At 40.1% G+C, this 20,916-nt stretch overlaps 1 protein-coding gene across 1 annotated transcript; it reads right to left on the bottom strand.

Annotated features, from left to right (window-relative positions):
- Positions 1-883: 883 nt before the first annotated feature.
- Positions 884-20,508, bottom strand: LOC103176623 (TRAF-interacting protein). Its single transcript, XM_042339783.1, has 16 exons — positions 20,358-20,508; positions 18,982-19,151; positions 16,786-16,843; positions 15,466-15,546; positions 14,293-14,332; positions 12,667-12,794; positions 11,670-11,764; positions 9,496-9,609; positions 8,510-8,597; positions 7,168-7,257; positions 6,306-6,394; positions 5,221-5,376; positions 4,520-4,565; positions 3,132-3,236; positions 2,822-2,872; positions 884-1,618 (listed from the first exon to the last, which is right to left on the bottom strand). Exons 2-16 carry the CDS (start codon positions 19,077-19,079, stop codon positions 1,502-1,504), a joined length of 1,356 nt encoding a protein of 451 aa, XP_042195717.1. The 5' UTR covers positions 19,080-19,151; positions 20,358-20,508; the 3' UTR covers positions 884-1,501.
- Between the last annotated feature and the right edge of the window lie 408 nt (positions 20,509-20,916).

Genomic DNA, 20,916 nt, shown 5'->3' with positions numbered 1-20,916 from the left:
CTTCCAGTCAATATAGTAATATTAACATTACTTATTAAAACAAATACAAAAAACACAATTATGAATTAAAATATTTTAACCCAGTTACGTGCATACCTTTTTGTCAGCTTGTTTTCTCTTTGTCCTGTTTTTAAACTTCATTTTTTTCTAGGATTCTAACAGTCTAACTAACCACTTGCTAGGTTTGAAAAGTTTCAGTACGTGTATTGGCTACCAGGTGTGTCTGGAAGGGTGAACTAATTTATAATTTTCCAACAGTTAATGGGGAACACAAGGACATGGCCAGAAAAAAAACAACAGCATATCAATCAGCCTGTAAAATGATTAGACTGTCTAATGGATTAAGCATGATGGTAAGACTCCTTTCAATCATAAACTCATACATGGGGATATGCTTCAATTCAGATTAGTTCCATTGTGCAAAATGGGTTCAGAATGAAAACAACAAGCTCTGGAGTAGAGGGGAATACTGATTCTTCACAGGGTCACAGAAATACTTCCATTTAGGGTTTCAAACAGTGTTAAACCATGGGTACAGAAAGGTAAATAGTGAACATTTTCACCTGAATCGGATTAGTCTCAAGTTTAATGGGTGAAGAAATTTAGAAGCACAATGGGCCTGGATAAGTTTCAACAGCTGGTGTGGGAAGTGAAATCAAATCAAACTAGGAATGGACCTAAGAGGGGGAAAGACAGTTTAACTTTGCAGCTAACCATGCTACACTTGAGCTGGGTCTGCATGAGACTGTCTTGAGGAAGGTGAATTTATTGTATTCCCTAAAACTAAAAACTTTTCAGACAAAAATGGCCAGTTTTTAAAAACACAAAAGTTTTCCAAAGGGTTTAAATTGTAACATTCACAAAATGATTGATAAATAGCAAATCCCAGATGTAGTTTTAACTTAGGAACTCTACTTGACATTCTTTGATTGGGGACCAAGTGGAGTTGCAGAAGATCAGCCTTCGGCAAAGCTGGGTTTCACCATATACAAAAATCATTGTCCAAAACTTGTCATTTAGACCTTAGACTCTCTCCACGGTTATTCATGGTCGAGAGTTAATTTCAAATAAAGCCATTTCTTCCTTCTCTTTCCTTACCCCAGTTAAAACACTTGAGACAACATGGTTTTCCTTCCTTTTAGTGTCAAATAGGTCTTCAAGGAGTAAGGTGGCCTTAGGGAATGGAATGGCTGCAGGAGAGGTTACACTAGATAAGTAATAACAAACCAGGCTTTCTTCCTCTGCAGTGGTAAATGGTGTCTTTAATCATCGTGACAAATATGAAGTATATTAGATTCCTGCAAAGCCAAACAGTTCAGGCACAGGTGCATTCATTCAGAAACAACAAACCAAGTATTAATATGCTATTCTAGACCCCACCACCAGTCCAAACGTTACTATCCTTGGCCTGGAGTTAGTTGAACTTTATCTTGTTCCACTACTTGCAGTACTGCTCACTACTGTGAATTGCATTCCCAAAGTCTAAGAAACCATTTCAATTTTATTTAAGGAAATTCTCTAATTTGCGTTGTTTCGAGATTGTGTTACTTCCAATTGGTCGTGATGTTTTCCTCCTTTTTGCCTTCAATGGTAGAGGCCGAATTTCAGTCATTTTAGTCTGAAGGATGAAAAGGTTAAAGAATTTTAAAAAATATAAATCAACATGAAAGATGACAGGGAACAATGGAAGATTTGTGAACAACTATAATTTACCTCTATTAGATCATAATTGCAAAGCCAGTAATTAACAGCAGACCTTAATTTATGATTGGAACACCGGCATAACTTAAAGATGTAAATATGTGAATCTAAAATGCTCAAATACAAGAGAAATGCAAATACACCTTTTTTGCCCCATTTTAAAAGGAATTTCTTTTCATCTCTTTCCCTAGATCATCGAAAAATAGACCAGGAACTTCATCAATGGCAATCTTGAGCAGACTGTTCGGAGATATACTGGCATAATTTATCCTAATTTCCTCATGACTGAGACTCAAAACTGGAGTACTTCAACCCCAGCGAACTGACAATGCCAAATGATATTACTGCTGCTGAACCTCAAGAGAATCTGGGTAGAATTCTAGCCGACAACAATGTATTCACCAATTTCACCAAATAAGGATTTTTTTAAAATAAAAAAGGCTCAAGCAGTCTTAACTGGAAATGATATAGATCCATAATTCATTCACTCACAAAATACAGTCATACCACTTTACTGTATATTCTGTAAAGTGCTTTGACTCGTCTCAACATGATTAAGGCGCTATATATCAAATGCAATGATTATTATTATACAACCTCAAAAGCCTACTATATGCCATTTTATAATCCATGATAGTCAGTGAAAGACAATGTGGGGGGAGGAGAGTGTGGTGCTAGGTTGGAGGTAGTTTTCCTCTGCAATCTCACCCACACTAAACTTGACATGGGAATGCTTTATGTACGTGCAGGATGCCAGCAGAAATCTTTCACCTTGGTGAGTACAAACTCCCTTGAAAAAATGATCAGCTTCCTCTTCAACTTGTAATCACATGGTAAAAAATAAGGACAGGCAACTAAATGAGTTATTTAAGGTCTAAACTATGAATCACATTGCTGTACTAAGTTGCAATAAATGTAAATTTTTACTGGTTGAACTGCTGAGGACATTACTTGATAACTCAGCAATGCCACATCCAGGGAATAAGTGATACTATATTTTAAACTTATAAAATACAACAGTAACAAAATTAATTTAAAGGATATGAAATATAAGACTCCACTTCCCCTAACCCCAATCCACATAAACTAGCTGATTAATAACAACTGCGGTAAAGGATACGGGTTCAATAAACTTGGTTCTTCCTCCCAATCCATCAAAGCCCGTTCTCACCTAAGGAGAAAACAAACATATTAAACCTAGATATCTGTACTGTTGTACATGCATTTCATTTTAGAAATACTTCTACAAAATTAATACAGATATTTTTCTAAGACTAATTTTTTGCCGCCATATTGAAGCTATATTGAGTGGCTGACTAAACTATAGTAAGAAAATATCAAGACAAAGGTTGAAGTGTTTTTCAAAGCTCTTCCAAAAGGGAGGTTTATTAAAGTTTTGCTTCAATCCCAAAACATCTCGGACAACTTACACATCCCTTCTGTGAATCCAAGAAGCTCCCGCATGGCTTCTTTTTGAACAACATGGAGTTCCTGAGTAACGATGGAAGAATAAAGTCACCTTTATCTTCATTTGCCTTTAAAAACACAAGACAGATACTTTGTAAGATCATTATAATTCAAATGTCAAACAGCAATCTGATTTGATTGCTCAGCACACCCATCTTTGTACCCTTAGAAGCCTATTCACCAGTCTACCACACCGTCACAGCTGCCAACCATGCCAACTTGTACACAGAGGCCCAGGTCCCCAGCCAAAGGAGGGTATCTGATACCTATAACATCAGGGCGTTGATGCTCCATGGTCAAACACAAAATTTACTTTCGTCTTTTGCCTACAAATACAGTCACTGCAGCTATCCGTAAAGTGCTTTGAGGTGGTTTGATGACATGATCAGGCACTATGCCAAATGTTGTTTGAGATTGGGATGGGGCAGGGATGAGAGAGAAGAAACAGTACCATAAAAGTATTAAAAAATTGACAATAAAATATAAAAATATAGACACTGTCCATCAGCAGAGTTTCTAGTTCTCAAATATCCTTCCAGGAGGCACATAATAGAGTGAATAATTCAAAATCCAACGTATGGATTTTTTTCAATTTAAAATGGAGGGAATACATTTGTCAGCAACAATGTATATTCAACTTAATTCCACTTTCAAGTCCTGCATCTTAATAGTATTCTTGACATGGAATTTCCCAGCAATAAACTGTAAATTATTTTTATGCAGTAATTACAACAGTTATACAGCATGAACAATACTTTCAATAACCAGATGATGGCACTAACATCAACTAACAATAAAATCATAGAAAACACTCGTACTGTTTATAAAATATATGAAAGGGTTCCAGGCATCACAAAGCAGCAATCTAATGGATTGATTTAGTGTTTAAAACACTAATAATAATAATAATCCTTACATTTGATATAGCGCTTTTCACGTCGGGAGGACGTCCCAAAGCGATTCACAGAACACACTGTAAAGTGAATTGACTGTATATTTGTGGGCGAACGCGGCAGCCAATTGCACACAGCAATGTCCCACAAACAGTCGTAGATTGAAAATGACAAATTTATTATTGTTTTTGGTTTTGGAGGGATTATTATTAGGCTCTGTGTGGAGTAAGGAAACTTACCCAAGGTTTCGCCCTGCCTGGAATTGAACTCAGGTCTCTCACTTGCAAAGCGAGTAAAACTAAAGTTTTACTCTTGCACTCAGTCATCTGAACACCTCAAGTACTTGAGGTTCATCCCACACTATTCCCAAAGTTCTAGTAACTGTTTAACTACCAAACAATTAGACCTTTTAGTTATTCTGCTTCTCTTTTCTGTAACCCAACATATAAAATGTTCACCTTTGAGTCCTCCAGCGATTTAACAGACCTATGTGGGATGAACAACCTATGAAAGCAGAGAAAGAGATAAGACAGAATTAACTTGTGGCTATTCCAAAGGTTTTTATTAGGGTTTAAATAAATGCATTACAAAAAGAGCTGCAGCTGTGAACATTAGAGACAATATGGCAAGTGATTTAGAGCGGAGCCTGTCCTGGGACAGTGAAGAATATGACAACAGAAGTGGAAGTAAACAGTCTGTTATCTATCTGCTTGATTCAGAACCGTCCTCTTAATACACTGGTTTTCCCTTTTCACTCTGTAATAATTGTGCCACATTTTACTTGAGACATGAACTCACAAAGCAAATACTTGCTACTTATGAAAATGGGAAATTCAAAACAGAAAAGGTCTTCAAAACAAAAAATTCTGCACTTCAGGTTATCAGAAACTTGATCATAATCTAGCAAAATTACAAAATGGAAATAGTCATTTTCTGGACTTCTAGTCTGATGGCTAGACAATCCAATTATCTTACTGTATGTGTGCGTGCGTGAATGATATAGGCAATAATAAACTACAACAACAACAACTTGGATTTATATAGCGCCCTCCATGCCGGACGGCGTCTCAGAACGCTTCAAACTAGTGCTTACTGTGTGTGTGTGCCTATGTGCATGCGTGTGTGTGAATGATACAGCCAGTAATAAACCGGTGCTTACCCAGTTCGGTCTAGTTTCATCTTCTTGGATGGTGTACTGATGGATTTTGAAAGAATATAATCTGGAGTGGAAATGTCGTGATCCACACTCAGATCGATGTCCTCTCCCACAGCTGGTTTGTGCAGTTTAGGGTGCTGTAAGTCGACTGGAGCAGGGCTGCAAACACAGGAAATGCATTACCATGTACTGACAACAGCTCGGTCAAAAGACAAATTTATCAACAGATTAAATCAGTACGCAGCCTCTTTCCACTGCTGATGAATTAAAATGTCACTGGACTGTGCCAAAGAATACAACATGGAAAGAAACCTTTCTTCTCACCTGGGTCATTTGAAGAGGAAGGTGACCAAAGGACCAGATGCCAAATGGAGGTTATGAAATCTGATTTTTAATCAACACAAGCTTCCCTGAGACACCACCAGGGAGTAATACTATCTAGCCAGTCAGTCAGAATAGTGTGTGGAAATAAACATAGAAATACAGCAAAGCAACAACAGAGAAAACTCTAGACTAAAGCTAATTTTCATTTTGATCAATATTGTATTGTATTGCTCTGTCAGAGCTGCAGATTACCCTACCATACTGCTGTGACATTGGGAGGAGCTACTAAATGCACATAATCACATTTTTGTCCATATTTTTCCTGGGTTTCATTGCACTTTGTAGACTAAGAGGTATAGGAGTAACAACTAACAATTCTCACTGGACCCAGCATTGGCCCTGACAACAGATTCTGGAAACATAAAGATGCCCTTTTTATCCAGCCACTTTCCAGCTTTTTATGCTTTTATTTGTAGACAAAGCACCATTGAGGTCTTTCCAGGGATACACTGATCAACTTACCTGGAAGCACAATCAAAGGAATAGAATTGTGCTGTTTACCCTCCTCTGAATCAATTTCTCTATTAAGAAACGACTCCAAGGCAGAACTAAGCTCATCCTCTAGAGAGAGGCCAAACTGGGAATGCCACCTGGCTTGTTTCTTAAAAGTCCACCCTAGAAGCATTTGCAATTCTAGAGCATCTCCCAGTGAATACCCGCAACATACCAAGGCAAGTCCTTAGAAGTACAATGAGATTACTCACCTCTCAAAGAGTAAGCGACTGATTGCTTCATTGGTGCGATTCGGTGTGCTGAGGGACTTCTGCAGAAATTCTACCTTCTTCTTTAAGCTCTGCAAAACCCAGGTTTTGATATATACACGTTATAGATAGAAAAACTGACATCAGATATCTGTCAATGCGTATCGATTTTGGGGGGGTGGGGGAAGACTTATTTTGTAATTGTTTGACACTGACAGATTCACTATCAAAACTCTCAGGTAAATGTTACACCCTGATATTTGAATAACTTCACTGGAATGATAATAGCTTGAATAAAGATCGTGGGCTGTCATACTTGCCATATTTTCCAGCACTACAAAGAACTTCAGGGACAGAGGGATGCGTTAAATCATTTCATATAATAAGCAGTAATGAAGCCATTACCCTACTCGTTATCCACCACTAGGTGTCATTAGCACACTATGTACAGCGCTCATAAAGCATTCTTGCAAAATGCCCTGCGAGAAAATCAATACTGAATAAGTTAAAAACAAACTGAAAACATTTTGGTCACGTGAAGTATCTCACTCAAGATTCTACCCAGGATTATTCATGAATTCTAATTGTATTATATATATAATTTGTGACTAATACATAGTATAATTAGAATTAATTGAATAATCCTGGGTACAACCCAGTTATAATTGTATTAATTGCAGCATTTCATTTATAATTATAAATAAAATAATTTATACTTATAAATTAAATACTGCAATTAATGCATAACATTCATTTCACAATTTAGGACAAATAAGTTGAGTCGGGAGAACACAACATCAAAGTACCTCTAAGATGTCAAAATGATGACATCTGTCCCAAAGCAGGTTAACTATTTCAAACATACCACAATCTCTCTGTCTGCATTACGCAGATCCTCCTGCGATGCCTGTAAGTCATCTTTGGCTTTCTGCAGCTGGGATGCTGTTTTTTCCAACTAGATGAAAACAGAATGCCTGGGTTTCTAATCAGTTAAAAAATATAGTCTGTGTTCCAATGGGCGCATCACATCAACATGGACCCAGCAGTTTAAGCAATAGATATCACATACAACACTGTATAAATCTCCTCTTTGGAAATGGAGAGCCCATAGAAGGAGCAGGAAGGAGGGGGAAGAGAAGAAAATAAACACCCCTAAACCCAGAGGCATCAAAGTTTCAGACTATTGGAAAGATTAATGTAGAGTGGTGTGGGAGAACTGCACATAAAAACGCATGGAAGTATTTATAACCAACAAAAAGCAAAATTTACTCCTAAACTCCCTTTTAGATCTGCTACTATGTATTCTACCACATATACAATGTTGTAACATTTTTAAATGGTTTACCCTATTACATCAAAAAGCACAGAAGCAACATTTGGATTTGCCTCCTTCCTGGGTTTAGAGATTTTTTTTAATGACATGGTTTCAATTCAATTCTCCAACCTTGTGCCCGGCAGGTTACAATTGACAACGTCATTATATTCCTTCCCAAACAAAGTTACACCAGGCTGCAAACTGCTCGATATTACTAAAATCATATGCATTACCTCCTTGTATTAGTCAAACTGACTTGAGTGTAGCATGAATATTACAAATTCAAAGTCTTAATGTTCTTCAATACAAAGAATCATATTTCTTTGTATGATTCAAGCCTGGGTTATGCAGTGATATCACTCCAGTAGTAAAGTGAGTAGGAACAACATGCCAGATTTATACTTCTCTCAACCCTCTCCTAATTGTGTTGTTCTTAACCAGTTTTTTAATTGTCACCTTAAAAGTTCTTTGGCTGCAAGTTGAAATGCCAAGAACTTTTAAGTGACTTTTTCTTACTGGAATTGAAGCAATTCCCACGCACTGGACTAATAGACTAAGCTCCTTCAAGTAACCCCCTGTAAAATAGCATTTGACAGAATCCTAAAAGCAGGAGTTTTGTACGTCATTTTGTACGTCATTACGTTAAACCATTCAGCATGGAAGATCACAGGGGAGAAGGAAGAAAATAAAACACATTAAAAAAAGAGCAAGTATCAACTGCAGAGAATCATTAACTTTATTCTGTTCAATTCTGCTTTTTGGTACTCGAGTTTAAGCAATTATCGTCAATAATGAAAGCCTGCGTTAGGATTTTTATTAAATAAGCAGTGAACCCAGATTAATAAAACCACAAAGAAACTTACATCTGGTCACTTCCTGGTGTAATACAAACCTTGCAGTTAGCAGTAAACATTTCTTTTTTCAATTTCTCGGTCATATCGCTGAAGGATTTAAACGTCTCCTTCAGGTTCTCATACTCCCTACAGAGAATTAAACAATGGCGAGATGAGATAGTGAGGAAAGATTCTATCTGAACACAAGCCACGTGTGTCAGGTACAGAACAGTGTGTTCCCTTCAACACTGAGATATAGACACTGCAATGATGGCTGAAGAATTTTACTGGAATATATCTGCTTTCATGCAGGTAGTGCTTAGCCTATTTTAGACCGATTTTCTTCTCTCCTGCCCTCACTTTGCACCACTTTTTGCTGAACATGCCATATATCTAGAAGTAGTTTTAATTTACATCTTCACTGTAACTTTTAATTTTAAAAATTGGTTATATTTGTGTTTGTATTCATTGAGATGAGTGATGCCGAGATTGAAGAACTGACCATTTTCTGCAGATGTGCACTAGCAACAAGTATCAAGTACTACTCACAAGGCAAATTGGTTGAACCCACAAATGATTGAATTAAGGAAGCACACCCATCAGCCCAATCCTCACCAGGCTCTTTTTCCAAGCAAATCATTTCAAAATCCTAACCCTCACATACAAATCCCTTCATGCCCTATCACCTCCCTACCTCTCTGACCTGCTTATATCCCACTCCTCTGCCCGCCCCATTCACTCAGTTAATGCAGACCAGCTGTGCGTCCTACGACTGTTCCACACCACCACTGGTGGCTTTACCTTCAGCTACAGCATGCCGATCTCTAGAACTCCCTCCTCAATCGCTCCACCCACTCTTTATCTTTAAAATCCTACCTGTAGACGTACCTCTTCGACCCTACTATGGCCACCTCTCTCTCTCTTTTGCTCGCCATCTAACCCCACCACTACAACTGAGATGTTATCTTATGTGAAGGATGCTATATAAATGTAAGTTGTGCGAATGCCAACCTCAGGACAACAACCCTCAGTAAATTGTACTTACTTTTTAAGTGATATACAGTAAATAGATAATTGCTCCACTGCTGAATGCCCTACGCCCATGTCCCGGATCATCGCCTCCACTTCTGGTCTCTGGCTCTGAATCAGTACCTCAATACTGCAGACAAGAACAATAATGTCAGATGAGGTGAGTCTCAATTAGTCAACAACAACAACAAGATTACATGTGTATAGCGTCTTTCACGTCGGGAGGACGTCCCTAGGTGCTGGACAGTGTACAGAGTTTCAGACCCGAGCTGGGATCGGGGGGGGGGGGAGAAGGGAGAGGAGGGGAAGGAGGTGGCCGATGACATGGTCAAAGAGGAGGGTCTTGAAGCGGGACTTGAAGAAGGCTAAGGAGGGGGCGAAGCGGAGTGACTGGGGAATGGAATTCCAGAGGTTGGGGGCAGAGTGGCTGAAGGCTCTCCCGCCAATGGTGGGGCGGGGGGCATGGAGCATGCCGGAGCCGGCTGAGCGGAGGGAACGGGTGAGTTGGTAGGGGGTTAGGAGGTTGCAGAGATAGGGTGGGAAGAGGTGTAGGTGGAGTCCTGTAGCTCAGTGGTTAGAGCACTCGCTTTGCAAGTGAGAGACCTGAGTTCAATTCCAGGCAGGGCGAAACCTTGGGCAAGTTTCCTTACTCCACACGCCTAATAATAATCCCTCCAAAAAACCAAAAACAATAATTAAATTGGTCATTTTCAATCTACGACTGTTTGTGGGACATTGTTGTGCGCAATTGGCTGCCGCGTTCGCCCACAAATATACAGTCAATTCACTTTACAGTGTGTTCTGTGAAGCGCTTTGGGACGTCCTCCTGACGTGAAAAGCGCTATATCAAATGCAAGGATTATTATTATTATTATTATTATTAAGAGGCCATGGAGGTCTTTGTAGGTGAGGACCAGGATCTTGAACTGGATCCTCTGTAGGATAGGGAGCCAATGGAGTTGGGCGAGAGTGGGGGAGATAGGGTTATGGAGTTCGGGAGAGGACACGGGCTGCAGAGTTCTGGATTATCTTCAGCCTGTGGAGGGAGGAGTCGGGAAGACCGACAAGCATAGTCGAGCCTGGAGGTGATAAAGGCATGAACAAATGTTTTAGCGGCCTGAGGGGTGAGGTAGTGGCGGAGTCGGGCGATGTTACGGAGGTGAGGGAAGGCAGAGCGGGTCATAGGTTGGATGTGGGGAAGAAAATACAGTTGAGGGTTGAATAAGACACCTGGGTTCCTGACTGACTGAAAAAAACCAATATATTTAGGGATATTGTAGTAGAAGATTCATTTTGACCAATAGTGAGAGTAGAATTATAATTATACACAAAGTCAACCTGATAATTTAGTGGGCTATGCTCAGCCTCAGGAGTGATCATCATCCAAATGATTTCCCAAACCATATACTTAGAACACTTAGAAGGTTGCTTCCCCATGTAAAAGATATTTTTACAACATATGATGACACTTAATTCGGTGTTGATAGTCCCTGTGAGACCTTCTCTTATGCTCTTCACTTAAAGCTACTTTCTACTTGACAGCTTACACTCAAGCATCTCTCAACTGCATCAGAATGTTATCCGAGGTTTTGATCAGCTAAAAGCAGTGGTACAACTTCTAATAACGTTTTAAACAAAAATTCTATGCAACTTAGTTGAAATTTCTGTGATTGTTTTCTTATTGGAATTTTGTAAATTTCCACTGGTTCTTTTACAAATGTTAGAACTGATTTAATAACGAAAAAGATGAGTTGTTTTAAGCTATGTGATGCAGGAAGTTATCAAAACCAAACCCCATTCTGATCTCACCAGCGCCAACATTCATTATAATTTTCAGACTTTCCGAGATTTATAATTCAATAGAAAGTGGCGGTTTTTCCTCTCCCTAGCCATTGGAAATAGAGGGTAATTGACAAGCTCCAATCGTAGATCCACAACACATTGGTACTTTAATGCACTGCGATAAAGTGTCAACCCCAACTATGGTGCTGCAGCACGAGATAGGCAGGTAGCAATTATGTATGCCTAATGTAGGGAATAGTGACTGTCTTGAATCTTGGTAATAGTATTAGATTGGTTAGTTAGAAATACAAGAGTTAAATTGGGCAGGTAGGAATTCAATTTAGCACTTGTGATAATATCAAATGTTTAGATAGTCAATCAGGCAAAAAAATTGTATGTCTACTATACCTTTCTAATGTTTTGACTTTCTGTCGTAGTCGACGTGCCTCCTCTTTTGCAGCCTTTGTTCCATCCTGTTGTTGCTCCAAATACTTGAGTTGTTTCTGCAGAAATAACACCCCGAGCTCAGTGTAAGGGGGAGAACAATTGTAATGTTGCATCACAGTATCAAAATGTCTGAAAGTTTATATAATGCATTACTTTGAAGTGCAGTGACTGTTCTATCGACAAATATGAACGCTAATTTAAGCAAGCAACATCCCGTAAACAATAATGAAACGAAGGACTGATTCATCTACTTTGTTGAATCTGGATAAGAGAGTAATACTGGAAATGACACCAGGGAAACTTGCTGCTCTTTTGCAAATAGCATGATGGGATTTTTAATACCTGAGCTAGCAGAACAAGGAAATATTTAACATCTCAACTGAAGAGCAGCACCTCTGACAATACTGTACCCCCTCAGTACTTGCCTGGACTGTCAACCTAAATTGTGAGCTTCCAGGTTACATATTAGATCCATCACACAGAGGATACAGTTCAAGATCCTGGTCATCACCTTCAAAGCTCTCCATGGTTTTGTTCCCCCCTGCCTCGGCGACCTCCTAACCCCCTATCATCCTGCTTGTTCCCTCCACTCAGCGGGCTCTGGCCTGCTTCACGTCCCCAGCCTCGCTCGCCCACTATCGGCGGGTGGGCTTTCTGCCACTCTGCTACCACCCTTTGGAACTCCATCCCGCAGCCCCTCCGCCTTGCCCCCACCCTTGCCACCTTCAAGACCCATCTCTGAAACCTCCTCTTCGATCGTGTTTTCGATCTCCCTGCTTCCCCCCCTGCCCTCCACCCTCCCCGACCCCGGGTCCAAAACTCTGTCTGTCCCGTGCCTTGGGACGTCCTCCCGACATGAAAGATGCTATACAAATGTAATTTTGTTGTTGTTGTTAGATATATGCAAGTGGATCACAACTCAATCTGATAGCTGCAGATAGAAATACGCATGAATTACCTTTATAGCTGAGCATAGCATATCTGTTTCTTTCAGCTCCTTCTTCAAACACTCAATTGTTGTATTGCGCTTGTCCAAAGTGTCCCTTAGTGTATCAATTATTGACTGACAATCATTCTTCTCTTTCTCTGAAACAAAACTACTCGGTCAAGAAAAGAAAATGTCAACTTCTCAGTTCTGGGCATAACCTTTCTTGTAACAGATGCAGATTCTGCCATTTTGAGAGTAGATTACATTTTATAAATTCCTACAATAAAGACATAGTCAAGATTTTCTCACCATTACACAGATTGAAAAGTCCAAGACTTGGGAAAATCAATGCCAACTTTGGTGGGAGCAAGAAGGTAAACAGATGAAAAAAGAAAGACATTTTTAAAAATACTCTATAAATTGCATAAAATGTAAACAAAGACTGCAGCATAAAGATACAAATGTAACACTATAATATTCTGACCTCTAAATGCAAAAAATTATGACTATGATCATAATTTGCAGCACAACAGAGTAGACCATTCTAGCCATCAAGCATACGGTAGTGGTTCATCCTTTGGAGTTACGTACTCTGTAGCCTTTCAGATGGTTTCTCTTAAAATACTTAACAAATTTACTTTTAAATGCTGATTTAATATTTATTCCCACCCCCAGCTCAGTTGCCAAGCCTGAAAAGTTAAGCATCTTGGAAAGTCCTTCTGTCAAAAAGGCACTACATAAATGTAAATTTGTATTGTTGATATGGTCTTATGATTCATTAGCCACTTGTGCGAAGTATTTCATATTTTAAGCTTGTGAATAGAATACTCTTTCCATCATTCATCAATTTCTTCTAGTATTGATTAATTTAGTCTAAAACTTTTAAAGCTGTCAGAAGCAGTATACAACAACAACAAGATTACATTTGTATAGCGCCTTTCACGTCGGGAGGACATCCCAAGGTGCTGGACAATGTACATCATTTCAGGTTTGAAAGTATACTTTCAAATGTGGCCTTAGTCTCCTTCACAGTGTATGGCATTTGGTGTAGGGCCAGGCAAATCAGAAACATTGCTTTTTCATCTACACGGAGTCAAATAATTTCAACTCGAGAGAAATTGACCTCATCACCTATGATTTAGGAGGGGCGATGGGGGGAAAAAAAATCTGCCAGCATTCCAACTCCTGATCATTATATATCAGTATGTGTGCACATTTCCTGTGGGAAATTGCGCACAGGTGAATAAAGAACGAGGGGGCAATCAGGCCTCATTGTGATGCCTTTCCCCCTTGGTTGTTTTGACAACTGATTATCTTGACTCATTAAAGAATGGTTCGTCAGTCTTGAATGTACAGAGGATCAACAACTGTGAGAGGAACTCTGGTTTATGAACAATTTCTTAAAAATAAAATGATTGAAAATTTATGCTGTTTTTTCCTTAGCCAATACACAACTGGAAATGCCTCAGTTTTTGTGTTACATAAGAGAACTACCACAAATAGGATTTACTATATTCTGCATAAACATAACCAAATCCACCTATAGCGAGCTCATGCTGCAGTTTTATGTTTAATCTGAAATTAAATCTACTTTTGCTAAAGTGCTGTGGAACCGTCAGACCATCCAGGACATCAAACCATGAAATAAGTTATTACCTTTCATTAACAGCTGAGACTGGACTCTGTCCAATTCATTCTGAAAACGTTTACAGAAAATCAGTTGATCTAAGCACAGTAAAGAAACCCTTATCCTAAATTTGTTTTACAAGTTGGTTATAAAACTATGAGAATTTACATTATTAAGTTGCAACAGTTTGGAGACAACCACTGTTTAAGTAAAATATCAGGGGGAAGTACTGAATTTTTAAAAATACATCATGATTTTATTTTATATTAACAGACTTTTTACATAATCACATTGAGTTTTTTAACCAAATGCTGATTATCACTTGATAAAATTACAGCAATTAATCATCGTCTAAATTAATAAATCGATTAATAAATTAATAAACTGCCGTGCACAATTGGCTGCTGCGTTTCACAATATATTCTGTGAAGTGCTTTGAGACGTCTCAATGACATGATAAGGCACTATATCAAATGCAAGGATTATTATCATCATCATCAATAATCTTTCAGCACGGATATCAAACATTAAATGGAGCAGGAGATAACACCTGCCACTGGCAATAGAAAACGTGGGTTAAGAAGCTCTACACGTTTTGGAAATTTGAAGATCATATAGATTGCTGGGGTATCACAATTTCTCTCATTGCTTTCAAGCTTGCATCCATTCCTTTGTGGTAATTCAAGTTCTTTCCAGTTCTTAGAAATCATTATTTCTGATGAATAAAAGTAGCAGTTTTGTCAAGAAAGAAAGCCAGGGGAAGCAGCCTTCAATGTTAATTACCAAATTTAGGTTATTTTAAAATTTGAAAAGTTATTTGAAAAACAAAACAAGTTAGAGATCACATCCGTAATTTCTAAAGTTTCTTAAGCAAGGACAGAGGTGTGAAGTTTAGCTAATTCTGGGTGTACACATTCCTCAATTTAATCATCTCTCAGCCAGCAAACTATTTTGGACGAAATCTAAAAAATACTTCATTTAGAGAATACTTCAATTCTTCTATATGGAGAATTGCTAAGATGCAGTACATTCCACTATATTGTACTATATAGTACATTCCTGCATTGGAAAAATCCTCAAGATGACTTTCAAATACAGGACTAGTTTAATTTGTTTGATGGGCTTTCTTCTGCGAATCCTCTAATCCTATACGATTATTGAGAAATTTCCAAGCTGTAGATCCCATAAAAAAAGAGTCTTACCTGCAGGCTTTCTGGATCCAAAACTGGCTCCAGTTCTCCTATGTCAAAAAAGAGCTTGTTTATGATGTGTCTTGCACTGACCTACAGAAAATAAGATTTAGTTTATTCCATTTCATGGCAAAGTTCATATTGCAGCACTGAGAGAATAATTTTGGGTTTCCTACACAATTTTAATGGCCTGAAATATACATCATGAAATAGTCCAAGATTCAAAAAACAATATTATTAAATTTATTTTGTAAAAAAAACTTTTGACTATTTATCAGACATATATTGCTTTCCTTAATTTAAATTCCAATTCTTCTGAGTTTTGGGGGTGCCAAATTCTGCAAAAAATAAAAGTGCAAAAATAAATAAGAATGTTTCTTATTACAACAATGACCACTGCCTTATCTTGTTTGGAATGGGATCTTTAGTCCCACGTGTACAGATACATGTTGTAGATACCCTAATCTAACTCACTCGAGAAAACTGGCCATTGATTATTTAGTCAATTACACTTTTTGAATAGTCCTTCAATCCATTAAATTATTACTGTAATACAGAAACCTGTGTTTTAAATACCCATTATACTCCTGGTTCATAAATCCTTTATTATCTCAAGCAATACTCTGAAGCAGCAATTCCAAATAATATAAATGTAATTGTGAATTAATCCTCAATTGTCAGTTTATTTGGTCAATATTAAATGGTGTACATTATTCTCCTTTTTGGGTTCTTTTTGCTTCCCAATAAATAAGAAATATACCTTTCACTTTTGGGTCAGTCCAAAGTATCAGCCTCAATGTTTTTATTATTTTGAATTTTGAGTCCTGTAGCTCAGTGGTTAGAGCACTCGCCTCACAAGTGAGAGACCTGGGCTCTAACCCCGGAAAGGCGAAATGTTGGGCAAGTTTCCTTACTCCACATGCCTGTTTACCTAGCAATAAGTAGGAATCCGGTTGTTAGTCGATTGACTGATTGCTTTTCCGGGGATAATAATCCTTCAAAAAAAACCAATAATAATAATTTGGTCACTCAATTTGGTCATGACTTTTGTAGGACACTGCTGTATGCTTCTGCGATTTGACCACAAATATACATATTTTGTAAAATGCTTTGAGACGTCTACATGACGTGAAAAGCGTTACATTAAATGCAAGGATTATTATAAGTACTCTCATGTCAAGTATGGAAAAATATTGGCTCTGCATAATATTAGTTAATAATGCGGCTTTTTGGGGGGAGGAGGGAAGGAATTATATCTTAACATGTTTTCATACTTATTAGAAAGGAGCCGCCCTGGGACCCACATTTTGTAAGACTGTTGGTTACGGTTACCTGTATTCTACATTGAGGGCAGGTCCGAGATGGAGCAGTGTGAAACCAATGAGCAAGACTGCAAAGATAAGGGGAAAAAAAAGAACATTAGTTAAGAAAATGAAACTGTAAATAAGCACTTATTCAATCTCTCTCTGTTAAGAGTAAAATCCTGTTTCTAGCGCTTACAGAACAGGCATAGTGGAAACGTTTGGAGAAAGTATAATTTACTATTTTGATGAAAAAGGACTTGTAACTAATCTGAAGAGATTTGTAGTTGTGTTCCTCTCACCACGATATACAAACCTATTTTTCCATGATAATTTTTTTAAAAAAAAACTAGTATGTTTCATAAAAGGATTAAAACCTTGATTTGAAGCAGCAACCTTGAAATCTTCTTACTTTAGTAAAACTGCACATTCGAGAAATTAATCCTAACTATAAATCCATCACCTTTCACTGGCAACCTCAAGTTCATTGGTTTGAATAGCAAATTACAGACAGGTATATTCTAGCCAAATGAGCATAAAGAGAAAATCTTCCACCTTGTACTCCCCATCACCAATTTTCTGCCTTCTACTGAAGTTGTTTGTATTCTTCTTCCTTCCTAACAGGAAATAGTTCCACGACAAAGTGACCAATATTCACCTATGAGCATTGACATTGAGGTATGACTGTGAGGAGCATCAAAACTAAGGCTAATATAGTCCTCACCAGGCATCCATATACATGCACCTTCCATCAGTGTTCTTTGCACAGCAGTGAGGAGCAGAATCCAGCCTTATTTTTACCTCTACCTCAAGAATAAATAATCAAGACTATTACTTTATTATATTATATTATGACAGGCCATTTAATTCCTTTAGCTGTATTTGTCCACTTTTTCTCCATTTCCCTTAATACTCTTATTTTCTAGGCATCTATCTACCTGCTTTTTATACATCTATATCAAGTCTACACCTGTACTAATTCAGTACAGACTTGCACTAATTGGTGTGGTATTGTACCACTAAGCAATCCTGTATTCTGTAAGTCAATACAAAAAATGCACCACCTGAAAGGGTAATAATGTAAATCCTTGAAAGTATCAATAAAATACTGAACAAAAATTTATTTTGGAGGCATATACCTCCTAATTTCCCAACACTTTTTTTTTTAAACATGCAGTGGACAATGCACTACCTTTAACCAAGTTGTGGCTTCCAGGCATCTGAACCGTCAGTGGGATATTGATCTGGAGCTACATCCTCAATTCCCTGTGGTGAGGCACCTGGCTGTGCACTACAGAAATAGTATTGAAATGAAAGACTCAAATCTACTATTCACCACTCCATGTAGCAATGCTACCAAGACTTTCAGAACTGGACAGATCCTCAATGCTACAGATTTATCTCCCGATGTGAAAGGCGCTAACTAATTTGTTATTGTTGTTACATCAGAGTAGTTAACCATTTAGGAAAGATTGGCTTGGAGTTGTCAGAGATAAGCGGTATCCCCAGCTTCAACCATCCACAAAATCCAACTGATCCATAACTCCGCCGCCCACATACTCACCCATACTAAACTCCGTACCCCCATCACACCAGTTCCAGCCAGGCTCCACTAGCTTCCTATCGCCGAAAGGATCGATTTGAAGATCCTCACACTTTCAAATAACCTTAATGCCCTGGCATCTGGCCTACCTCTCCGATCTGCTTACTTGCCAACCCATTACCTCCACTCGACTGGCTCCGGTCCCCTGCATGCCCCTTGTGTCCTCCGCTCCACCATCGGTGGCCTTGCTTCAGCCACTATGCCACTAAACTCTGGAACTCTCTTCCTCTATCCCTCCACTTGCTCCTTCCTTCCCCATCTTCAGGTAACACTCTCAAGTGCTCTAAGAGGTAACCCTGCGTGAGGGGTGCTATATTGTTACTGCAATCCACAGCTTGATTGCCAACAGACAAAATAAAAGAAACTGATTAACTCCTTTAATAAAGGAACCAAGTATATGCCTAAAAACATGTTCTAGTGAGAAATATAGAAACAAAACTGAAACACCATAGTTCTAAACTAAATCTGACCAGGAGAAAGTCAACAGCACCCAGTAAGTGGCCAGACTGAGTAACATTACTAAATCTTTTTCTATTGACTTCAATTTTTTATTCTAGAACAGTTTAGATAATCTATTATCTGGGTAACAAGATAAATTGTGCAACTGCTTTTTGCGACACTCACCACTCATTATGAAAAGTGTGCCCGCAGTGGATGGCTGCCACATCCCTGATATTGTCAAAGAAGTCCGAACATATGGTACAGTAGGCGCGAATTGGCATTTCCTCCTCCTATATCAGTAGCTTCTATAATCCTGTACGAGTAATTAAACTGGTGTCTGCTTTTGATTTAGTCTACAAATAGAAGGGGATAAAAGTACATCAATGGTTATATCTCAAGGTTTATTCATAACAAATCTAGACTGGGACTGATTTTTACCCTCTCTCTCTGGCTGCATTACCCTCTCTCTTTCTCTGATGGTGTATTATCATCTCTCTCTCGGGGGGGGGGGTATTATCCTCTCTCTCTGGGCTGGGGGACGGACGGTCATTGCCCTCTCTCTCTGGGGGGTATTACCCTCTCTCTGGGGGGGGGGGGTATTACCCTCTCTCTGTGGGGGTATTACCCTCCCTCTCTGTGGGGTGGGGGGTGTATTACCCTCTCTCTGGGGTGGAGGGGTATTACCTTCCCTCTGGGGGGGTATTACCCTTGTGCTCTCTCTCTTGGGGGGGTATTATCCTCTGTGTGTGTGTGGGGGGGGGGGGGGGGGTATTACCCTCTCTCTCTCTGATGGTGTATTATCCTCTCTCTCTCTGGGGGGGGGTATTACCTCTCTCTGTTGTGTGTGTGGGGGGGTATTACCCCCTCTCTCTCTCTCTGGGGGCGTATTACCCTCTGTGTGTGTGTGTGTGGGGGTTATTGCCCTCTCTCTCTGGTGGGGGGGGGGGGGGTATTACCCTCTCTCTCTCTCTCTCTCTGGGGGGGTATTACCCTCCCTTTCAGTGGGGTGGAGGGTACTACCCTCTCTCTCTGGGGGGGGGGTGGGTATTACTCTCTCTGTGGGGGGAGGTATTACCCTCTCTGTGTGGGGGATATTATCCTCTCTGTGTGGGGGGTATTACCCTCTCTGTGTGGGGGGGTATTACCCTCTCTGTGTGGGGGGTATTACCCTCTCTGTGTGGGGGGTATTACCCTCTCTGTGTGGGGGTATTACCCTCTGTGGGGGTATTACCCTCTCTGTGTGGGGGGTATTACCCTCTCTGTGTGGGGGTATTACCCTCTGTGGGGGGTATTACCCTCTCTGTGTGGGGGATATTGCCCTCTCTGTGTGGGGGGTATTACCCTCTCTGTGTGGGGGGTATTACCCTCTCTGTGTGGGGGTATTACCCTCTGTGGGGGTATTACCCTCTCTGTGTGGGGGGGTATTGCCCTCTCTGTGTGGGGGGTATTACCCTCTCTGTGGGGGGGTATTACCCTCTCTGTGGGGGGGGGGTATTACCCTCTGTGGGGGGGGGTATACCGTCTGTGGAGGTATTACCCTCTGTGGGGGGTATCTGTACCTGTGGCTGTTGTCTGTGTGTTTCTCGCTGTAACTGTTGCCGCTCGCGCCGCCGCCGCTCCGTTTGAAAAACTCTCGTCACTTCCGCTCAGCGACTAAACACTTCCGGCACCAAGAGCCTGACCCGCCCCCATACACACATACACCCCCCACACCCCCCCACACCCCCCCCCCATACACACACACCCCCATACACCCACCCCCCATACACCCCCCCCATACACCCACCCCCATACACCCCCCACACCCCCCATACACACCCCACCCCCCCCATACACACCCCCATACCCCCCCCATACACCCCCCACACCCCCCCCACACCTCCCCCCCCATACACCCATACACCCACCCCCATACACCCCACACCCCCCCATACACCCCCCCACCCCCCATACACACACCCCCCCATACACCCACCCCCATACACACCCCCACCCCCCCATACACCCCCCACCCCCCCCATACACCCCACCCCCCCCATACACACCCCCCATACACACCCCCCATACACACCACCCCATACACCCCCCCCCCCATACACACACACCCCCACCCCCATA

The sequence above is a fragment of the Callorhinchus milii genome, unplaced genomic scaffold, assembly GCF_018977255.1.
Source record: "Callorhinchus milii isolate IMCB2004 unplaced genomic scaffold, IMCB_Cmil_1.0 Scaffold12, whole genome shotgun sequence".
Taxonomy (NCBI): domain Eukaryota; kingdom Metazoa; phylum Chordata; class Chondrichthyes; order Chimaeriformes; family Callorhinchidae; genus Callorhinchus; species Callorhinchus milii.
This window is presented reverse-complemented; position numbering and strand designations above follow the sequence as displayed.